Source organism: Diabrotica virgifera, chromosome 3 (genome assembly GCF_917563875.1).
Source record: "Diabrotica virgifera virgifera chromosome 3, PGI_DIABVI_V3a".
In the NCBI taxonomy this organism is placed as follows: Eukaryota; Metazoa; Arthropoda; class Insecta; order Coleoptera; family Chrysomelidae; genus Diabrotica; species Diabrotica virgifera.
Window position 1 is genome coordinate 54,836,052 of NC_065445.1, and position 17,426 is coordinate 54,853,477.

General features: G+C 32.2%; 1 protein-coding gene across 4 annotated transcripts in view; it reads left to right on the top strand.

Moving 5' to 3' along the window:
• Positions 1-17,426, top strand: part of LOC114326572 (E3 ubiquitin-protein ligase TRIM33) — a 184,986-nt gene that overhangs the window by 130,956 nt on the left and 36,604 nt on the right. For 2 of the 4 annotated variants that reach the window (XM_028274968.2, XM_028274969.2), the window contains exons 7-8: positions 14,893-15,249; positions 16,712-16,878. In XM_028274968.2, coding sequence (XP_028130769.2) covers positions 14,893-15,249; positions 16,712-16,878 — 524 coding nt within the window. The remainder of the gene's footprint in view (positions 1-14,892; positions 15,250-16,711; positions 16,879-17,426) is intronic. The other 2 variants (XM_028274970.2, XM_028274971.2) reach the window with 1 other exon arrangement.

A 17,426-nucleotide genomic window follows, 5' to 3' on the forward strand; every position in this document is an offset into this window, starting at 1 on the left:
GCAGTCACTGAAGGTGGATATGAGCTATTACCTCTGATTTCGTTGAACCTCCATCGATTTGCATGAAAATTGGTGAGTGGTTAGAGGAATCTCAAGGAGCAAAGGTGACATGGTGTGAACTTGCGCTTTTGCCCTGGGGGTGGGTGCCACCCCTTCTCGGGGGTGAAAATTATTTTCTTAAACATAACCCCATACTTAGATAGAGGGACTAATTCTAAGCAAAATTTGTTATATAAAGTTATTAAAATAAATCAAAAGTTTTTGAGTTATTAAAGACCAAAGATTTTAATTTTTCGTGAGAAAAATGCATGTTTTTAATCGATTTTTGATAAATAACTCAAAAACTATAAGTTTTAACAAAAAAGTTATTATTACCAATACTGAAGCTAATAAAAAATGAAATAAACTCCGTTTTAGAAAAACCTTTTAGTGTTAACTAAAAGTGAGTTAGGGGCCGTTCAAGTATTACGTAACGCAATTTTTGAAGATTTTTGACCCCCCTCCCTCCTATGTAACGCACCGTAACGTTTTTCTGTACCGCCCTCCCCCTACCTAAACGTTACGTAACACCCAAGTGACCATTTGAACCTGAATTGAATAATTAGGTTAGGAAAAGTACGGGAAACTCGGTAAAATAACTTTGTTATTGTTTTAATCGCATTTGAGGTAATAATAAAAACTTACAAATAATAATCTTTTACTACTAATTTTACAATTGTTTACATTTTCCTTTCTTGGCCCCAGCCTTACATATATTTTTGGTTTCATCCTTTATTGTTCTTCTCATGCATTCTTCTATTTTGCCTTTTTTTAATAAAATCTTAAAACAAAATAACATGAGTCACTGTGGTCGTACTCTACTTTCACAACGTTCTCGTGCAGTCTTAACATGCACGTATCGACTGTACATACGCACATTGCACATTGTTGTGAGATGTGAAATAGATCCCAAAGTTGTAAAGTACATATTCTTTTCTTCAGCTCGTCAAAGGCATCTGCTTAAACTCTTCTAGTTGAGGCGAGAGATCAACGGATAACCACACAAGAAGTAGTTAAAACTTGCATGATCCTTTGTCCAACGGGCTAGATACTATGAGCTTGCTTAGGGTTTGAAGGATTGGGCAGTGTGGCGGCAGAAAACCCGGAAAACAGATTTTAATGCACTCCTGGAACGAGAACAACAGGATTCGTCCGCGCATTTAATTACTTGCAAGAAATATTGTAAGTCACGGACATGAGTGCTGTGCCATGCCAGATTAGGTTCTGCTGCATCTTCTAGGCTATCTTCAGGCTTCCTATATTCTGCTAAAACATCATATAGTCGTCAATTTTCATTTCCCTTCAGACTTTGGCAAGTGCCTCCCCAGCCAGCGTGCTGAAAATTAAGTTTTTCCAAATTTTCATGAATTGTAATTCCTTTTTGGTCGAGATGAGAACCAAAATATGCATGTGGCAGGAAGACGCCTGACAGACGCTTCAGACAAAATCGTAATAAATATGTAAAATTATTTGTTCTTCAACGCCCTGTATCGTGAAAACGCATGCCGTTACAAAAATTTTTTACTTGACAAACCCCAATTATTTTTCAGTTTTTCACCTATCCTAGAGATGGTTTTATGAAACACCCTGTATATATAGGAAGGTACTTCTGGAATAAAATTATTTCTGTCCTTGTTTTAAATAATTTAAAAAAAACGCTGAGACTCATACATTTTTATTTATAAATTTGCGCTTTTTAAACATAAATTTAAATGTACTTTTTTAAGGTTTATTTTTTGTTTAATAAAGATTCACGTAAGCCTACCATAGTCGATAAGCTTTATTTTTAATGGAACACCCTTTATATTTTTATATTTTTAATAGCTGCTTAACAGCCTGATTTGATGGTCTATTATGAATAATACAGGCTGATTGTTTAAAATTATAATGTATGGAAACCACTTATGGAATGAAATTATTTGTTATTATACATATTATTATTTTAGAAAATTATAAAAACGCTAGGATACGTCAACTTTTAAATTCAACTATGGACTGTTTAAACATAAATTTGAATATAGGTAGAGGGTGATTCACGCAAGTCCATTATCTTTAATTTTAATTAAACACTGTGTATATTTTTGTTTTTAGAAGCTACTTAACAACCTCAGCTCAAAAATGTGTATTATGTAGGGTGTATTATGAATAATACAAGTTGAAATTTTGAAATTATGTATAATTTTCGTCAAGATATTAAACACATAAAACTTTGAAATTAATAATTCAGGAATCACACTTTAAATTAAGGGTATTATTTTTTAAAGTAGCTATCAATTTTCTAAAATAAGTATCAATACGGTGGGTTGTATTTAAAGCTGTTTATTTAAAGAAATATTTAAATAATTTCAAAATTTGCGTATTTAAAACAGTAATCAATACTGTAGACGAGACTGCATATGGACTTCAGACCAGTTCGAGTACGTACAAGATTTATGACGCTCTCTTTAAAACCTCTGATATATCATCTGTATCTGTATCTTTTCATCTTTTGTTGTGGAGAAAGGTCCAGATAAATTATTGCAAACACATGTTACTGTACTTGATCTTTTTACAAAGTGTTTTTCTACTATTTTCTATTGTAGCAGGCTCGGAACATAAGCGGAGCGTGAGGGGGCAATATAATACAATCCAGGGGTTCTATGTAAAATATAAACGGAAGTTGCCAAGCTGGGAGATTTTGATTCCGTAGTTTTTTTATTTAAGTTAAAAACAGTGTTACGTAACGCACACTTCGAACCCCCCTCCCCCATGTAACGCGTCGCAACGTTTTACAAGACCCCCTCCCCCAAGCTGCGTTACGTAATATTTGAACGCTCCCTTATAGGTAATTGAATGTATATTTTTTTCGGTGAGTACCCAAATCTAAGTATTCAAGCTTAATAACGGGAAAATGATGCATTTTATAACATAAACTTATTAAACATTTGTCAAAGTACTTAGAAATATCTATCAACTGAGCCCCCGAATAAGTTGATCGCATTAAAATTTATGCTCTCCAAAAATTTTTCAAAATTTATCCTTTAAAAATGTTTCCAAAAAATGTTATTGTGTTTTTTTAAATAACTCCGTTAATTTTTACGATATCAAGTTCACCTGAAAACCATTTGAAACTTAATTCCAAGGGCTATTAAACCGCATTGAATTTAATCTTAAAAAAACTTTACTTTTTTAAAAATAAAAGGTTATATGGCCCGGGTTACATGGTTCTCGCAGCAAAATTTAAACTTTAAACGTTTCTATCTCGGTTATTTTTTACCCTACAGAAATAGTAAAACTGGTAAAACATTAAATACAGAAAAAACTAAAATTTGTTGATATATCATTTTTTACGTATATTGAGTATTTTTGGAGTTATTATCAAAAAAATGAAAATTACGATGATTTTAAAAATTCTGATTTTTTAAATTATACCTTTTTTTCAAAAATATGAATTCTAAACCGGTCAAAATTGTTGAAATCATTCTTTATGCTAACATAAAGAAATTATAGTAAGGATTACTATAAATTTTAATTTTTGTTGAAATGGCGTATGTTTTATTTTTCACTTTTTCCTAAAAAGTTCTAAAGGGTTCTCTTATTTTCATCATAACCTGCTTAATTGTGATGCTATTAACTCCTGGAGCTCATTTGATAGGTACTCCGAAGTACTTTGACAAGTGCTTAGCAGGTATATTTTATAAAATGCATCGTTTTCCCGTTATTTAAGCTTGAATACTTAGATTTGAGTACTCGTCGAAAAAATATACATTCAATTACCCATAGCTCACTTTGAATTAACATTAGTTTAGTTCTTCAAGTGAGGAGTGTATTAAATTTTTTATTATCTTAAATTTTGGTAATAATAACTTTTTTGTAAAAGCTTATAGTTTTTGAGTTATACGTGAAAAACAGCTTTAAAAAATCCATTTTTAAGAAAAATGACATCTTTGATCTTTAATAACTCAAAAAGTATTGATTTATATTAATAACTTTATATAACAAATTTTGCTTATAATTTGCCCCTCTATCAATTAGTGGTATTATTTTTACCAAAATAATTTTCACCCCCGGGAAGGGGTGGCATCCACCCCCAGGGCAAAAACGCAAGTTGGCATCATGTCACCTTTGTTCCTTGAGGTATCCTCTAACTGCTCACCAATTTTCATGAAAATCGATGAAGGTTCAACGAAATCGGAGGTGAAAACCTTCAGTAACTGCACTAATAAGGATTAATATTATCTTGCCTAGAAATCAAAATTTACTTTTTGTAAGTAAAAGAATAACAGTTTTGTAAGTAACCATGAGTTAGTATATTAAAAACCATGATATTTGAGTGCCGGGAATTAACGGCCTTAATAAAATGTACGAAGCTGTAAACGCGCGTTGTCAAAACGCGCGTTTAGCGCTTGTCATGTGAACTTGTCCTAGAAAGTCCGTTATTCCTTGATTATATTTGACGACTGCATGTGAGTTATTAATGTAGAAGTTGATAAATTATCTATAATCACAACCTGGCAACTGTGTTTTCTTTAAAACTCGTCATTTGTCAGAATTTAGTGCCTACAATTTTGAAACTGTACTATAGTCAGGTCAATATGAATTGCCAACTAATATGTCATAGTAGTGCTAGAGCAAGAGTTACCTCAGTTACGAGAAGCACCTTCAGAAAATTTTGCGTTTGAACAAATATACTGAATAATATTAATTTAATCTTTTATGGGAAAAAAATTAATTAAGTCATACAATTATAATACAATTTTTCCATTATTTATGATGTTAGACACTTTTAGACCAATAAAAAGTTTCTAACATTTTGAAAAGTAGATAAAGGGACATAATCTGTCTCAATAATGTTTTTGGTTTTGTGCTTACCTAAGGGCTTTCTTCAGGTAAATCAATACTATTTCATAATTGCATTAAGTATGTACAATTTAGTCTTCCAACCTTTTACCTATCAATTATTTATGTTTACTTTTTTGCACCTTATCGATTACTTTGTATTAAGAGATTTTTAGTCTAAAGTTTAAAGTATTATTCATTATTTTGAAATGATGTCACAGGCTAGTGTTTAGTGAATACGTTCAGTGATCAATGAACTATGTTTTTTTGTGTTTGTCTTGAGCAGACAACGATACAAATCACTTGTTGAACCAATTATAATTTTATTATTATGTATAGTATGGATTAAAATCCCTGAGTCATCATTGATATATGTTGTAGTATGTTTTTTAGTTTCATTTCATTTTTGCAACATTGTTTGTAGTATTTTCTGTTCATTAATAGATTGTATCGATTTTATAATAATTCTCAGCATGTCTATTCACTGCTCGAAGAAATTAACGCACCAATATTGTAAAGAATAAAGTTATTTCGTAACACCCCACACTTGACACCAACTGTAGCGAGTTTACAGTTAAGGTTGATCTGAACCCCCCCAAAAATAAACTACACATTCAAAAAATTTGAAAAAAATTGAGAAGGTATATGTGATCACTAGAAGTATTTTGACAAATTTTGAGCAAACTTCATGTTTTCGTTTTCGAAAAAACTCAAAAAAACTCCTTTTTTTCAAGTATAAAGCGGGAAAACTAAACATACAATTTTGTTAATTTTCTTACAGCATAAAGATATAATCCTAGGAAATACTTATGAATTTTTTTAAAATTTTTGAATATACAGTTTTGCCACAGTAGGAAAAAATAATATGTTTCGGCTTATAATAAAGCTACCGGTAAGAAATTGGATAACATTTCAATAACAACATATATAAAACTGTAACAATGGAAAATATTTCCAATAAAATGTTGAATATTTTTTCCTAAACATATGAAAAATCTCGTTAAACAAGAATTATATCTTGAATTGCCGCTAAGAATTTGTGCCGCCATGACATTGCGCCATCTACACCATCGGTAATATTTATGTTCGATAGATAGCAGTGCCTTCTGCTTCAATCGCGTCACACACTAACAGCGTTGCCATATCAATTACTTTGTACAACAAAATGTTTTAATGTTAGTAGGTAATATAAGCCTACTACTATAACGTCTATTTTTAACGCATCAACGTGACCTTCTGAAATTAATTTAACTACTTTTGTTGAAATATTTTCAGTCCCCTTGGCCGTATTAGATTTTGATATATTTAGGGCCGGTATTTTCTGTTTCGATTAAACCCGAGTTGGCAATTGGCATTTTAATGTTTTTAAGTACCATAAAGTTGTCTTTTTTCTTTGTATTTCTTCACGTATCTCTGAAGCTTTGTATTTGACTATATTTTAAATTAGAATTGGAGCATAGTCTTCATTTGTCAAATAGTGTTTCTAATAACTACCATCCATGGTATTTCTCTTTTGTCGCACTTTTATGTTTATTAAAGATTTTAATTGAAATTATTACTTTATTTTTAAAATTTTCATTGTTCATTACTTTTTGCATTTGTGGTGAGCTAAATTTAGGAGAAAACAATTGGACGATATGTAAATAGATATGAAGTAAGCGTAAATAACCACTTCTAAAATTAATTGAGGAGAGGTTAAAAATATTTTCACCTTCACATTAAAAATAAAAAAAGGATCAATATACAAGGAATAATAGGTAACAATCAATTTTAAAAATCTTACATCTATATTGATTTATTCTCTGTACAAAAACAAGAGAAATAAATAAATATTAGCGAAGACAAAAGAAAAAATGTGTTGTCACTTAATAATAGGTATGTTAAATAAACGTATTGATTAGTCTGATGGAAGTAGAACTTAGAACTTATATATGGAGCTAATCTGGATCGGTATAAATTAAATGAGAAAGAAAAAAATCTAATAAACAGTTTCTTTAAGAGCAGGAAGAGAAAGAGTATGGAATATTAGAAAATGAAAACGGCGCGGCAGAATAATCATCGATAAAAAAGTAAAAAGAGGAAACGCGATAACGATATCTGGAACAATTGTTTTATCTGATAAGAAACGAAGAAGAGCCAGAAATTGCTATCAAAATAAAAATTATAGTAAATAAAGCAGTGTGGATTGTTTCTGTGTTTAAAAAAGGTTATGGGTTTTTATGAGCTTCTCCGGACGGGTCAGTAGGTGACAATAATATTGTGGAAGTTAAGTGACTGTATTCATCCCGAGAATATTCATCTCTAGAGGCAGCCGAATCCATAAAAACATGTAGCTTGTTAAGTAAATGTCCCTAAAGAAAACAATAACTTCTTCTTTAGCCTGTTTGCATCCACTCCTGGACAAAGGCCTCCCATGAGTTCTTCACTCTTCTCTGTTTTGTGCTATTTGGTACCAGTTTCTCCCCACTTTTGCTTTGGAGTCATCTAGCCATCGTTTTTGTGGTCTTCCTCTGCTACGACTATGCTCGCGTGGTCTCCAATCTAAAATGTTTCTCGTCCACCTTTAGTTGTTTTGTCGTGGCACGTGTCCTATCAGTGGCGGATCCAGGGGGGCGATGGGGGCGATCGGCCCCAACTCTCAACCCAAGTGATTTATTTTTGAAGTTATACTTCTTTAGGCGCGATTTCATTGAGGGTGAAATTTTATTAATCTGCGCGTATGCGCACACAGGCAGTATGGAGTTCGTTACTAAATGTTTTAATTTATGTATTTATCAGTCCAGAAAAGGTGTGGAAAGAATATATTAGTGTTTTTAAATATATTTTTCTACAAACGTGTTAAAAATACAATTTATAGCACTCCATAGGAGCGTTAAAAATGCTACTTTAAAGCACCGGTGCTTTTAAAATTTTAAGGCACTGCAGTTAAAAGTGAATTGTCAAATTGTGAAATGTCAAAATATTTATATTTCATTATTAACATTAATAGATATTAATAATACAACTTGCGCAATTTGAAAAAGGTGGGTGGTTTAAAAGGCTTTTTAAAATTTAATTTAAACTGTATTGCATTTTTAACACGTTTGTAGAAAAAAACTATTAAAATTTGTTAGAATATACAAAAATAAAAGTAGATGTTATTCTGATTTACGTATTGACAGTATAGGCAGTTTTGATGTAATGTCAAGAAAAATATAAAAATGGAATGTCAGTCAAGTTCAAGTAAAAGTTTTTGTAGGTATTGTCCTGTAATTGAGAATGAATAAATTATAATTGTTCATATATAAGACGTTTGTAGAAAAAATATTGTATGATATAGGTACGTGTTAAAAAGTACATTTTTAAGGCACTCATGTGAATTGCAGAATGAGCGAAGCGAATCTTTCACACGAAACTTTCACATACGTGCCTTAAAATTGTACTTTTAACATTTATATCATAAATAACTATTATTACAATTTTTGTGTATTTGGACTTGTCTACCTCGGGAATAAGATAATAAGTAATATGTCTGTTTGTCACTATGTCTGAGAAATCTTGTAGCCTGGATAATTAAAAGGGTATAGCTCAGCGGTAGAGCGTTCGACTGGAGATCAAGAGGACCCCGGTTCGAATCCTGGTGTTTTCTAATCTTTTTTTAATTTTTGGTATTGTTTTAATAAAACTGTTTGGAAAGTAGTAAGTAAAAATTAATTTAATCTTTAAATAAAATACAAATAAACTGTCCGAAAGTATATTTATTTCATTGAAATCATATTTAGAAGTATAACTTCTTACGTGCGTACAAAGTACACACACATTTTTTTTTTATTATAATATAAAGATTATAAAAACATTCATTTATTTTTTCAAATGGATAATTATACATGTTTTAAAATTACAATATTATATGAATTATGAATTACATATAAATATATTTTATTAGTATGGGACTTGGCCAAAACGGGCCAGTGACGCCAGTGTATTTTGAAATGAGTAATTTATAATCCTTATAAATTAAGAAATAAAAATAATCACAATAAGCATATTTAAAAAGAATATATGTAATCCTATATTCTGTGAACGCATACTATCTCCACGTATAATTATAAAATTGTTTGCAGATAACTGATTGCAGTGTATTTTGGTTATCGATGCAAATAACATCTCTAATACTGATTCGTGCAGATCTTAGTTTGTATGTACATTGTTAGCGTGATTAATAGTATTTTGAGTTTATTCTTCTTTTTTTATATCAATATAGTTTGTGATTTACGAAGAGTTATAAGATGTCAAAGAAACGATAAACGAAAGGAATCAGAAGCTTCTACCGAGAACTTAAAAAGTAAAAAATTGAAATGTCGCAATATAATTGATTATTTTTTTTAAATCAACGTAATTTGGGTGATAATATTAATAGTAATGATGATAATAAATATGTACAAGGTACATCTTATCAGATAGATCATACTATGAGACCTACTGATCTTGGATCAAATTTAAGTTCTGAGAGAATTCAAAACAAGTCATGCGATTTTTCAGTGTGCCCGATACAAATCAACGATGATGCAGTAAATACCAATTCTACTTTCGAGAGGTTTATGGAAAAATGTATGTCTAAAAAGGGTCGTTTTCACGCTACGTCTTATTGTACGTTTTGTGTGTCATGCAAAACGTACGACCAAACATACGTTTTGTCAAGTGTATAGATACATATTAACGTTTTTCAAACAATGTGTTCAATCTTCGCAACAAAACAATTTTGCCAAGGATTTTAACTGCCTCCAAGGTAGTTTGACCTCCATCTCTAATCATCTCTTTTGTTATTCCGTCGTCTCTATATTTTCCATTTTTCATTTGATTTAGCATTTATAACTTCCTCGTTAGTAATAAACGATACCATAATAATAACGTTAGTAATAAACTATACCATTTATACTACAGCCAACGATCAAATGTGTAATTTGGAACAGAAGTGTCAGAAGAAATGGAGATAAGGAGAGGGGCCAGGCAAGGTTACATACTGTCGCCGTTATTGTTTAGTGCTTATTCTGAAGAAATCACACAAGAAGCTTTGGTAAACGAGACAGTCGGCATAAAAGTGAATGGAAATTTAATTAATAACATTAGGCATGCCGACGATACAGTCATAATATCAGACAACTTGGAAGACTTAGAAATAATAATGAACAAAATATTAAGATATATTATGTAGTGGAGAGTACGGACTCTCTCTTAACATCAAAAAACCCAAATTTATGAAAAATAGCAAGAACAACAATACAAATGAAATATTAACTATAGACGGCCAGCAGTCTGAGAGAGTAAAAAAATATACTTACTTGTGAACGATAATCACAGAAAATAACGATTAGACTGCAGAAATAAGAGAGAGAATTGAAAAAGCACGTGCCAACTTCGTGAAAATAAAAAAGATTTTATGCAACAAAGATCTGATACTGGCCCTCAGAATAAGGCTAATTAAATGTTATGTACACAGTGTGCTTTGCTATGGAGCTGAATCATGGACATTAAATCGAAATGCAATAAATCGACGGCTCTCTTAGCAAGACAGAGACGAACTAGTTTTGGTGTGAAATAGTTTTCAGTATTTTTTTCTGTTAACAGTCATTTTTAATATCTTTATTATAACCTTTTGGGTCTTATTCTGCGGTATCTCATGAAACTGATTACGCAAAAAGATCTCATGGGAATATTTTTCCCAAGAAACGCGAGGTTTTCGCCTTGCTTAAACATATTTTGCTGAATTTAAAATCAAAATCCTATTATTACATCTACAGATGCATATGAAATATGCATCTACATCCATGGTCGTCGTCCACATGTTTACAAAAAACATATTGTTTCCATAAACTATAAGCGCTAAAACAAATTTAGCAATTTCCCTATTCTACTTTGCAAAATTCATATAGTGTCACACTTGATTATACATTTGACGCACTGTTCGTCAACGTGTTAAAATTTTTATGTGTATAAACAAAATTTGTGCAATGCAATACATTTTTACTTTGTCGACAGTGAATGGAAGAGGTCGTAAAATTTTATTACCATCTGTGTGAGATAAGATGAATGCCTGACTAACTGGAATATTTAGTTACCGAGAAACATAATATGTAATTAGTCTATGTTGTGAGGCCGCTTCCGTCTGAAAAAGAATCTGATTTGGTTTCTTTGCGGATTCCTATTCAAAAATGTCCCCTTTAAATAAATCAGAAGGGTGCCGGCGAAATTTTTGGGCAGAAATTGTTTAAAAAATGTTTCTAAACAAATTCACAATATTACCATTTTTTGTCCAGGAAAATCTTTTTTCTTGTTTTTTTGGGTCATTCTAAGCAAGAAATATATGTCATTTTTCTCAAAAGTTGATAGTTTTCGAGTTAGAGGTGAATTAAAATCTGAAAAATGCGAAAATACACATTTTCGAGGCGTAAAAACTCATATTTAAATTATTATATTTAAGGTTGGCAAGTCCTTAAAGTAAAGTTTAAACATTCATTTTTGAAATTCTGAGTAGTAATCGGGTCTAACTTCAATTTAGACGGTTGTTTTTTAATTGTTAATTATGCGCGTCCATCCGATTTTAATGCCAATGCGGCAGGCTCTATTTCAACCATCTCCTATTTTGCCCTGTAATTTTTTAGGTTTTTTGTCTCCTTCTAAACAAAAAAGATATCTTCTCATTTTTCTGAGAAGTTAACAGTTTTCGAGTTACAAGGGATTTAAAATCTGAAAATTGCGAGAATACACATCGTTTGCTGAGAACATTAGTGACGTAACTTCAAAAACGTAGTTTGTAGCGCCGTAACTGTATCATGTATGGATATTGCACGGAGAATATAATATTATGTTTTAATGTAATACCGCCACATGTTGCGAGTTCTAGGGGTATTTTACAGAAACGTTTGCACAATATTCCGAAGTATGGGAGAGTTGTAGAAGGAAGTAATAGGACAATGAATTTATGTTTTTATTTAACTATAAACAAATTAAGGAGAAGAGCATGCAAAATATTTTTATGAATACCCTTAATATTGGAAATCGATTTCTTCGAACAAGTTGGGCTGAGTCAAAAGATTATAACATCGTTCAGAAAGATAATAGAGGAAATCATCAAAAACTCACGATAGACGAGAAACTTAAGGAAACCGTCGTAAGAAAACACATAAATAGCTTTGAGCGCGTAGAGTCTCACTATTTAAGAGCTCAAACTCGTAGAGAATTCCTTGATGGATCATTAACCTTAGCTCAGATGTATAGATACTACAAAGAGTAACGAGAAGAAAAGCAGTTGCCATCTGTCAAAACATGTACATATGAAACATTTTCTAACACAGAATGTAATATCTCTTTTTTTAAACCGACGAAAGATCAGCGCGCAACTTATGAGGTGTATAAACAACGCAATCAAGAAGAAAAATACAAAGGCCAAGAACAATACACACGTCACATTCGTAGTAAAGAAAGAAGCCGAGAAGAAAAAGCAAAAGATATTACAAAGCCTACATAAAAAATAATAAACTCATAGTAGCTTGCTTCGATTTGCAAGCAGTATTACCTACGCATTGCGGAGATATTTCTCTCCATTTTTTTATAAGTCCTGCCTCAATTGCTTTAATTTTACGATTTTCGAAGTAGCATCGCAAACGGTTCCTGCTTTTTTGGCACGAAGCCACTGCTATGCGAGGAGCAAATTAAATTGCAACATGCCTCTCTAGCTATTGGAATGAAATGGACGCTGAAGACTTTTTTGACTTCAAGTACCTTTCAAAAATTTTTGGACAAAAATTCACCAAAAATTCGGATAACGAGAAAGTAATATGGAATAATATACAAATTCTTAAAGTAGAAACGTGTTTTCCTACAAAAGTTTTTAACAAAACTAACTTTGACTATACAACCTATAAAACTATTGACCTTTCTACTCGACGTTTTTCTGATAATAATAATATTTTAGAGCAATATAACTTAAAACCAGCCTACGAAAAGCCTCCTACTGTAGAAGAGAAAACAAAAGAGCATTTACTGGAACTATGCAAAAAAATCTTATTGCAAATGTACACCAATCATTTTATTTCAATTTGTTGAGTTAATTTCTTGTAAGTGATTTTTAATAATATACAATTATAATTATTAGATTTATCTAGTAAACTACCATTTATAACTTTGTCTGTTTTTTCATTGTTAATCTGTATAACCATAACAGTAGCAGTTATGGTTAATGAGTTATTTAAAAAGATAATGCAATACGAATACCGCCATATCTTACAAATATTTATAACGGTTAAATATTACTTGTTTTTGAAAAAAGATATCCATTCGTGTGCTATTGAATTACTAATATTCTAATATTCAATTACTTGTCTTAAAATATCTATTTTGTAGAAGAAGAAACCCGCAGTTGTATCGGTATTGAATGGGATGTGCGATATATTAAGATAAATGATCTTTTAAGCTTCGAAAATGCGTATTATCGCATTTTTCAGATTTTAAATCGCCCCTAACTCGAAAACTATCAACTTTTGAGAAAAATGACAAGATACCTTTCTTTCCAATTTCTGGCCAAAAATTTCGCCCTCAGATTTCCTTCCGCAAAGAAACCGAAACATAATTTTCTTTCAGACGGGAGCGGCCTCATAATATGGACTAAATGTTTCTTGCTATTAACATTGTTATTAGGCGTTGATAAAATTACTGTTTAAACAATTTGGCATCATAGCCAATTGAGCCGATGGGTGTAACGATAAAAAAGTGTTCAGGTTTCTACATATTACTGAGTCATCATGTAGAAATCTACAATTAAGTTGAAAATGTTACCACAATGGCATGCTACAGTAGAGCCATCTCTAGGATCAGAAAGAAATTAATTGAGGGTTCATATCAACCTTAAATAAATCTTACGGTTCGATTTATATACGATTTATTTATACAACTTTTCAGTTTGAATTTATCTTATACTCTAAACTAAAATAATTTTATTTTTCCTTATACAAAAATACAAAATATATACTGTATACTAAAATACAAAAATTCCAGAAAAACGGACCTGTTCATCCCTATTTGATCAAGATTATTTCATAGTATCATAGTTTCTTGACATTTTGTGCCAGAATATGCATCCTAAATTTGATGCTGAAATACAACGACAAACACTTAAAATTTTTATTTATCTCTAAAAATCTTCTTCTTTAAGTGCCGTCTCCCAATTGGAAGTTGGAAATCATCATCACTATCTTTACTCTATCTACCGCTGCCCTGAAGAGTCTAACGAACAGGATTAAAACTAGCATCTTAAAATTTTCAACCAAGACTCTCTCCTTCTTCCTATACTCCTTCATTTTATCCTTTCCCTGTCGTAGCAATCTTAGCATTCCATATCGCTGTTCCCTCATTACGTATTAAAGATATTGTAACTTGCTTATTTTTATTGTATTTATTGCATTCTTTACCATTTCTCGCAATACTTTTGTGTTCGTTTTTTTCTGTGTCCATGCTATTCAAAGCATCCTTTTTGAACAACAAATTACAAATGATTAAACACTAAAAATAACTCTGGATAAACCTTGCATTGTATTTTACCTATCCCAATTTTTATTGTATTTTACTTTTAGTTCAAATTTTTCCTTTGTCACATTATAGTTGTAGGGGCTAATAGACTAATATACAATTGCAGAAAAACAATCATTTATAAAATACAAAACGATATACAGAGCATTTGGAACCCATTAAAGATTTTTCCTGTGTATCATATTTTCGTCCTTATTCAAGTAGTACCACAACTTGGAGGGCATTCTTCACAGTACAATATTTTCTTTTAATCTTGACAGATGTCAGCGCAATCAGTTAATTTATTGGAGCAAACCAATAGCTTACTTTACCTTTATTGATTTTGTTACATAATTGTTGTTACCGTTATAAAGACTACTTAAAGAACATTTGTTTTGCAAAATTGTAAAATAAAATTTCCTTGAATAACAAAAAGTTAACAAAGAGTTATTCACGCCAATACTACAAATAGTAAACTCGTCTGTTCTCTAGTTATGTCAACGATTGGTCAAATCGTCGTGGACGGACGCGTCTATCCATCTCAGTCATCATCTCCAGCTGCGGCGACGATACCCCCACAGAGCTCCCCAAGTCCAGGTCAAGTTCGGCCGCCTCAACAGCCGTCCCCTATAAGCCCTTTACACCAGTTGCCCTCACCATCAGGATTTCAAAATAATACGAGAATGCCCGGACCTCCTCCATACTCTCAGTATCAGAGCACTTCACCTTATCCACAGCAGATGACTACACAAACCATGAGCCAGAACCACAATCAGAACATCAACCAGAACATAGCACAAGGCATGGGACCAAACATTCAAGGAATGAACCAAGCCATGGGTGAGTATTGTGAGTATTGGTTCTTTATAATATAAGGTGTAGGTAGTATAGTTTTTATAACTATAATATTGTAACAATCAAACGAGCGATTCGTATTTATATACGACTTTATTAATTTATTTATACAAGTTTTCTTTTACAAACTCTAGCTTAAACTAAAAGATCGATGTGGCTTTGTGTGTGTGGAGATGAGACCTGTTATACGAGGGTTGGTCAAAAGTAATCTTTTGTTACAATATGTAAATTATTCATATTTTATTTACATTAATTGCTGTTGGCATTCAGTAGCAAATCAGTCGTTGTCAGTCCAACGTTTTTTTCCAAGTTGTCTTCTAATTAAGTTGAACATAAAATTCGTTATTCATTGTCTGATCTGAAGAGTGTCAGATATTTCAAGTGAAATATCCAAAACACTCATACAAATAATTTCCAACTCATTTCTCAGTATAGTTTGTTTTATTGCATCAACATCATTCAATCTTCGCTTGTCCACTGCTGGACTTAGATCTCCCGCATAATTTTCCATCAGTTTCGCTCTTGTGCTTCTTGCATTCAATTCCTATGGCAATGTTTTAGATCTTCAGTCTAACATGTTGGTGGACGACCTCTGCTTCGGTAGGCATCATCTCTTGGTCTCCATTCCAGTGTCCGCTTGGTCCATCTATTATCTGTCATTCGGGCCACGTGACCTGCCCAGTTCCACTTTAGTGTTGCTAGTCTCTCTGCATCAGCCACTCCTGATCTTTGTCGTAACTGCCAGTTTGAGATCTTGTCTCGCAGTGAAGCATCCAATATAGCACGCTTCTTCGACCTTTTAACCACATGGATCTTTTGCACTGTTCTCCTTATCATGGTCACCGTTTCCGCCCCGTAAGTCAACACTGGCAAAACATACTGGCATAGGGTTTTATTGTATGTTGTACAATAATTATGTACATATTATAACACTATAATAAGAAGCATCACGACATATGGATGCGAAGTTTGGCCCCTAAAAGACAGAACAGAGAAAATGCTTAGAGCAACAGAAATGGACAAAATAACACGGGAGAGTCCGAGAAATCATGGGGGTTACACATACTATTGTTGACGACATCAGGACAAAACAACTCCGCTGGTACGGACACGTAAGGAGAATGGCGGAGAATAGAATACCAAGACAAATCCTCGAATGGCAACCAAGAGGAAGACGCAGACCAGGAAGGCCTAAAGAAGTTAAAGAGACGGAGTTGATAGAGAAATCAGGGACAGCGAACTCGAGGACGATCTATGGAATGACAGAACAAGATGGAGATTGGAAATCGGAAGACGTCGAAGAACGTTGTAAACCGATATTATATATATATATATATATATATATATATATATATATATATATATATATATATATATATATATATATATATATGTACAATAATTAAAAGAATAAATTCAAGAATATTCATTGATTTAATATACATTTATATTCCAGCCCAAAATCGTTTACAATCTATGGGTCCTCCAGGAATAAATAATATGACTCAACCGATAACTAACAATATCAATCAACTAAATATGAACAGGATGCAGAGACCTCAGGCACTGCAGAGGGCCTTAATGCCTAGGCTACCTATGGGAATCAATCAACAACAGCAACAAGTTAGTATCCACTCATCTAAAAAATTATAAAATATATACACTACTCACAAATAGTCTCGCATAATTTTTGAGATAGAAAAAAAGTTTAAAAATAATTTTTAATTTTTAGCACAATGTTATAAAACTCGTCTATCATCTTCTTTAGGTGTCTACAAACTCATAACATTTCAAGTTGAAGCGTGTTTTGCAGAAAAAAAAACAGTAAAAAAAAACGTTATTAAAACAGAATATTTATTTTGGACATTTGTGTACGAGAATTTGATCTGTGGACTATGTCTGCTTGAGTTTTCAATGAGGAGGTGCGTTCTTACAAAAAATGAGTAATATAATGTCCGAACAAGCAGCCCAAATTGTAGGTTTAATTGGAGATGGACGATCGCAGCAATATCTTGCTGATGTTATGGGAATCCACCAATCCAGCATTTAATTGCTTTAAGAGTAATTGCTTTATAGAGAAAGTGGAGGATACATAAGAAGACCAGTTCCAGGACTTCCCAGATGCACGAACCCAGCAGATGAACGGTATTTACATCTGCAGGCTTTGCGTA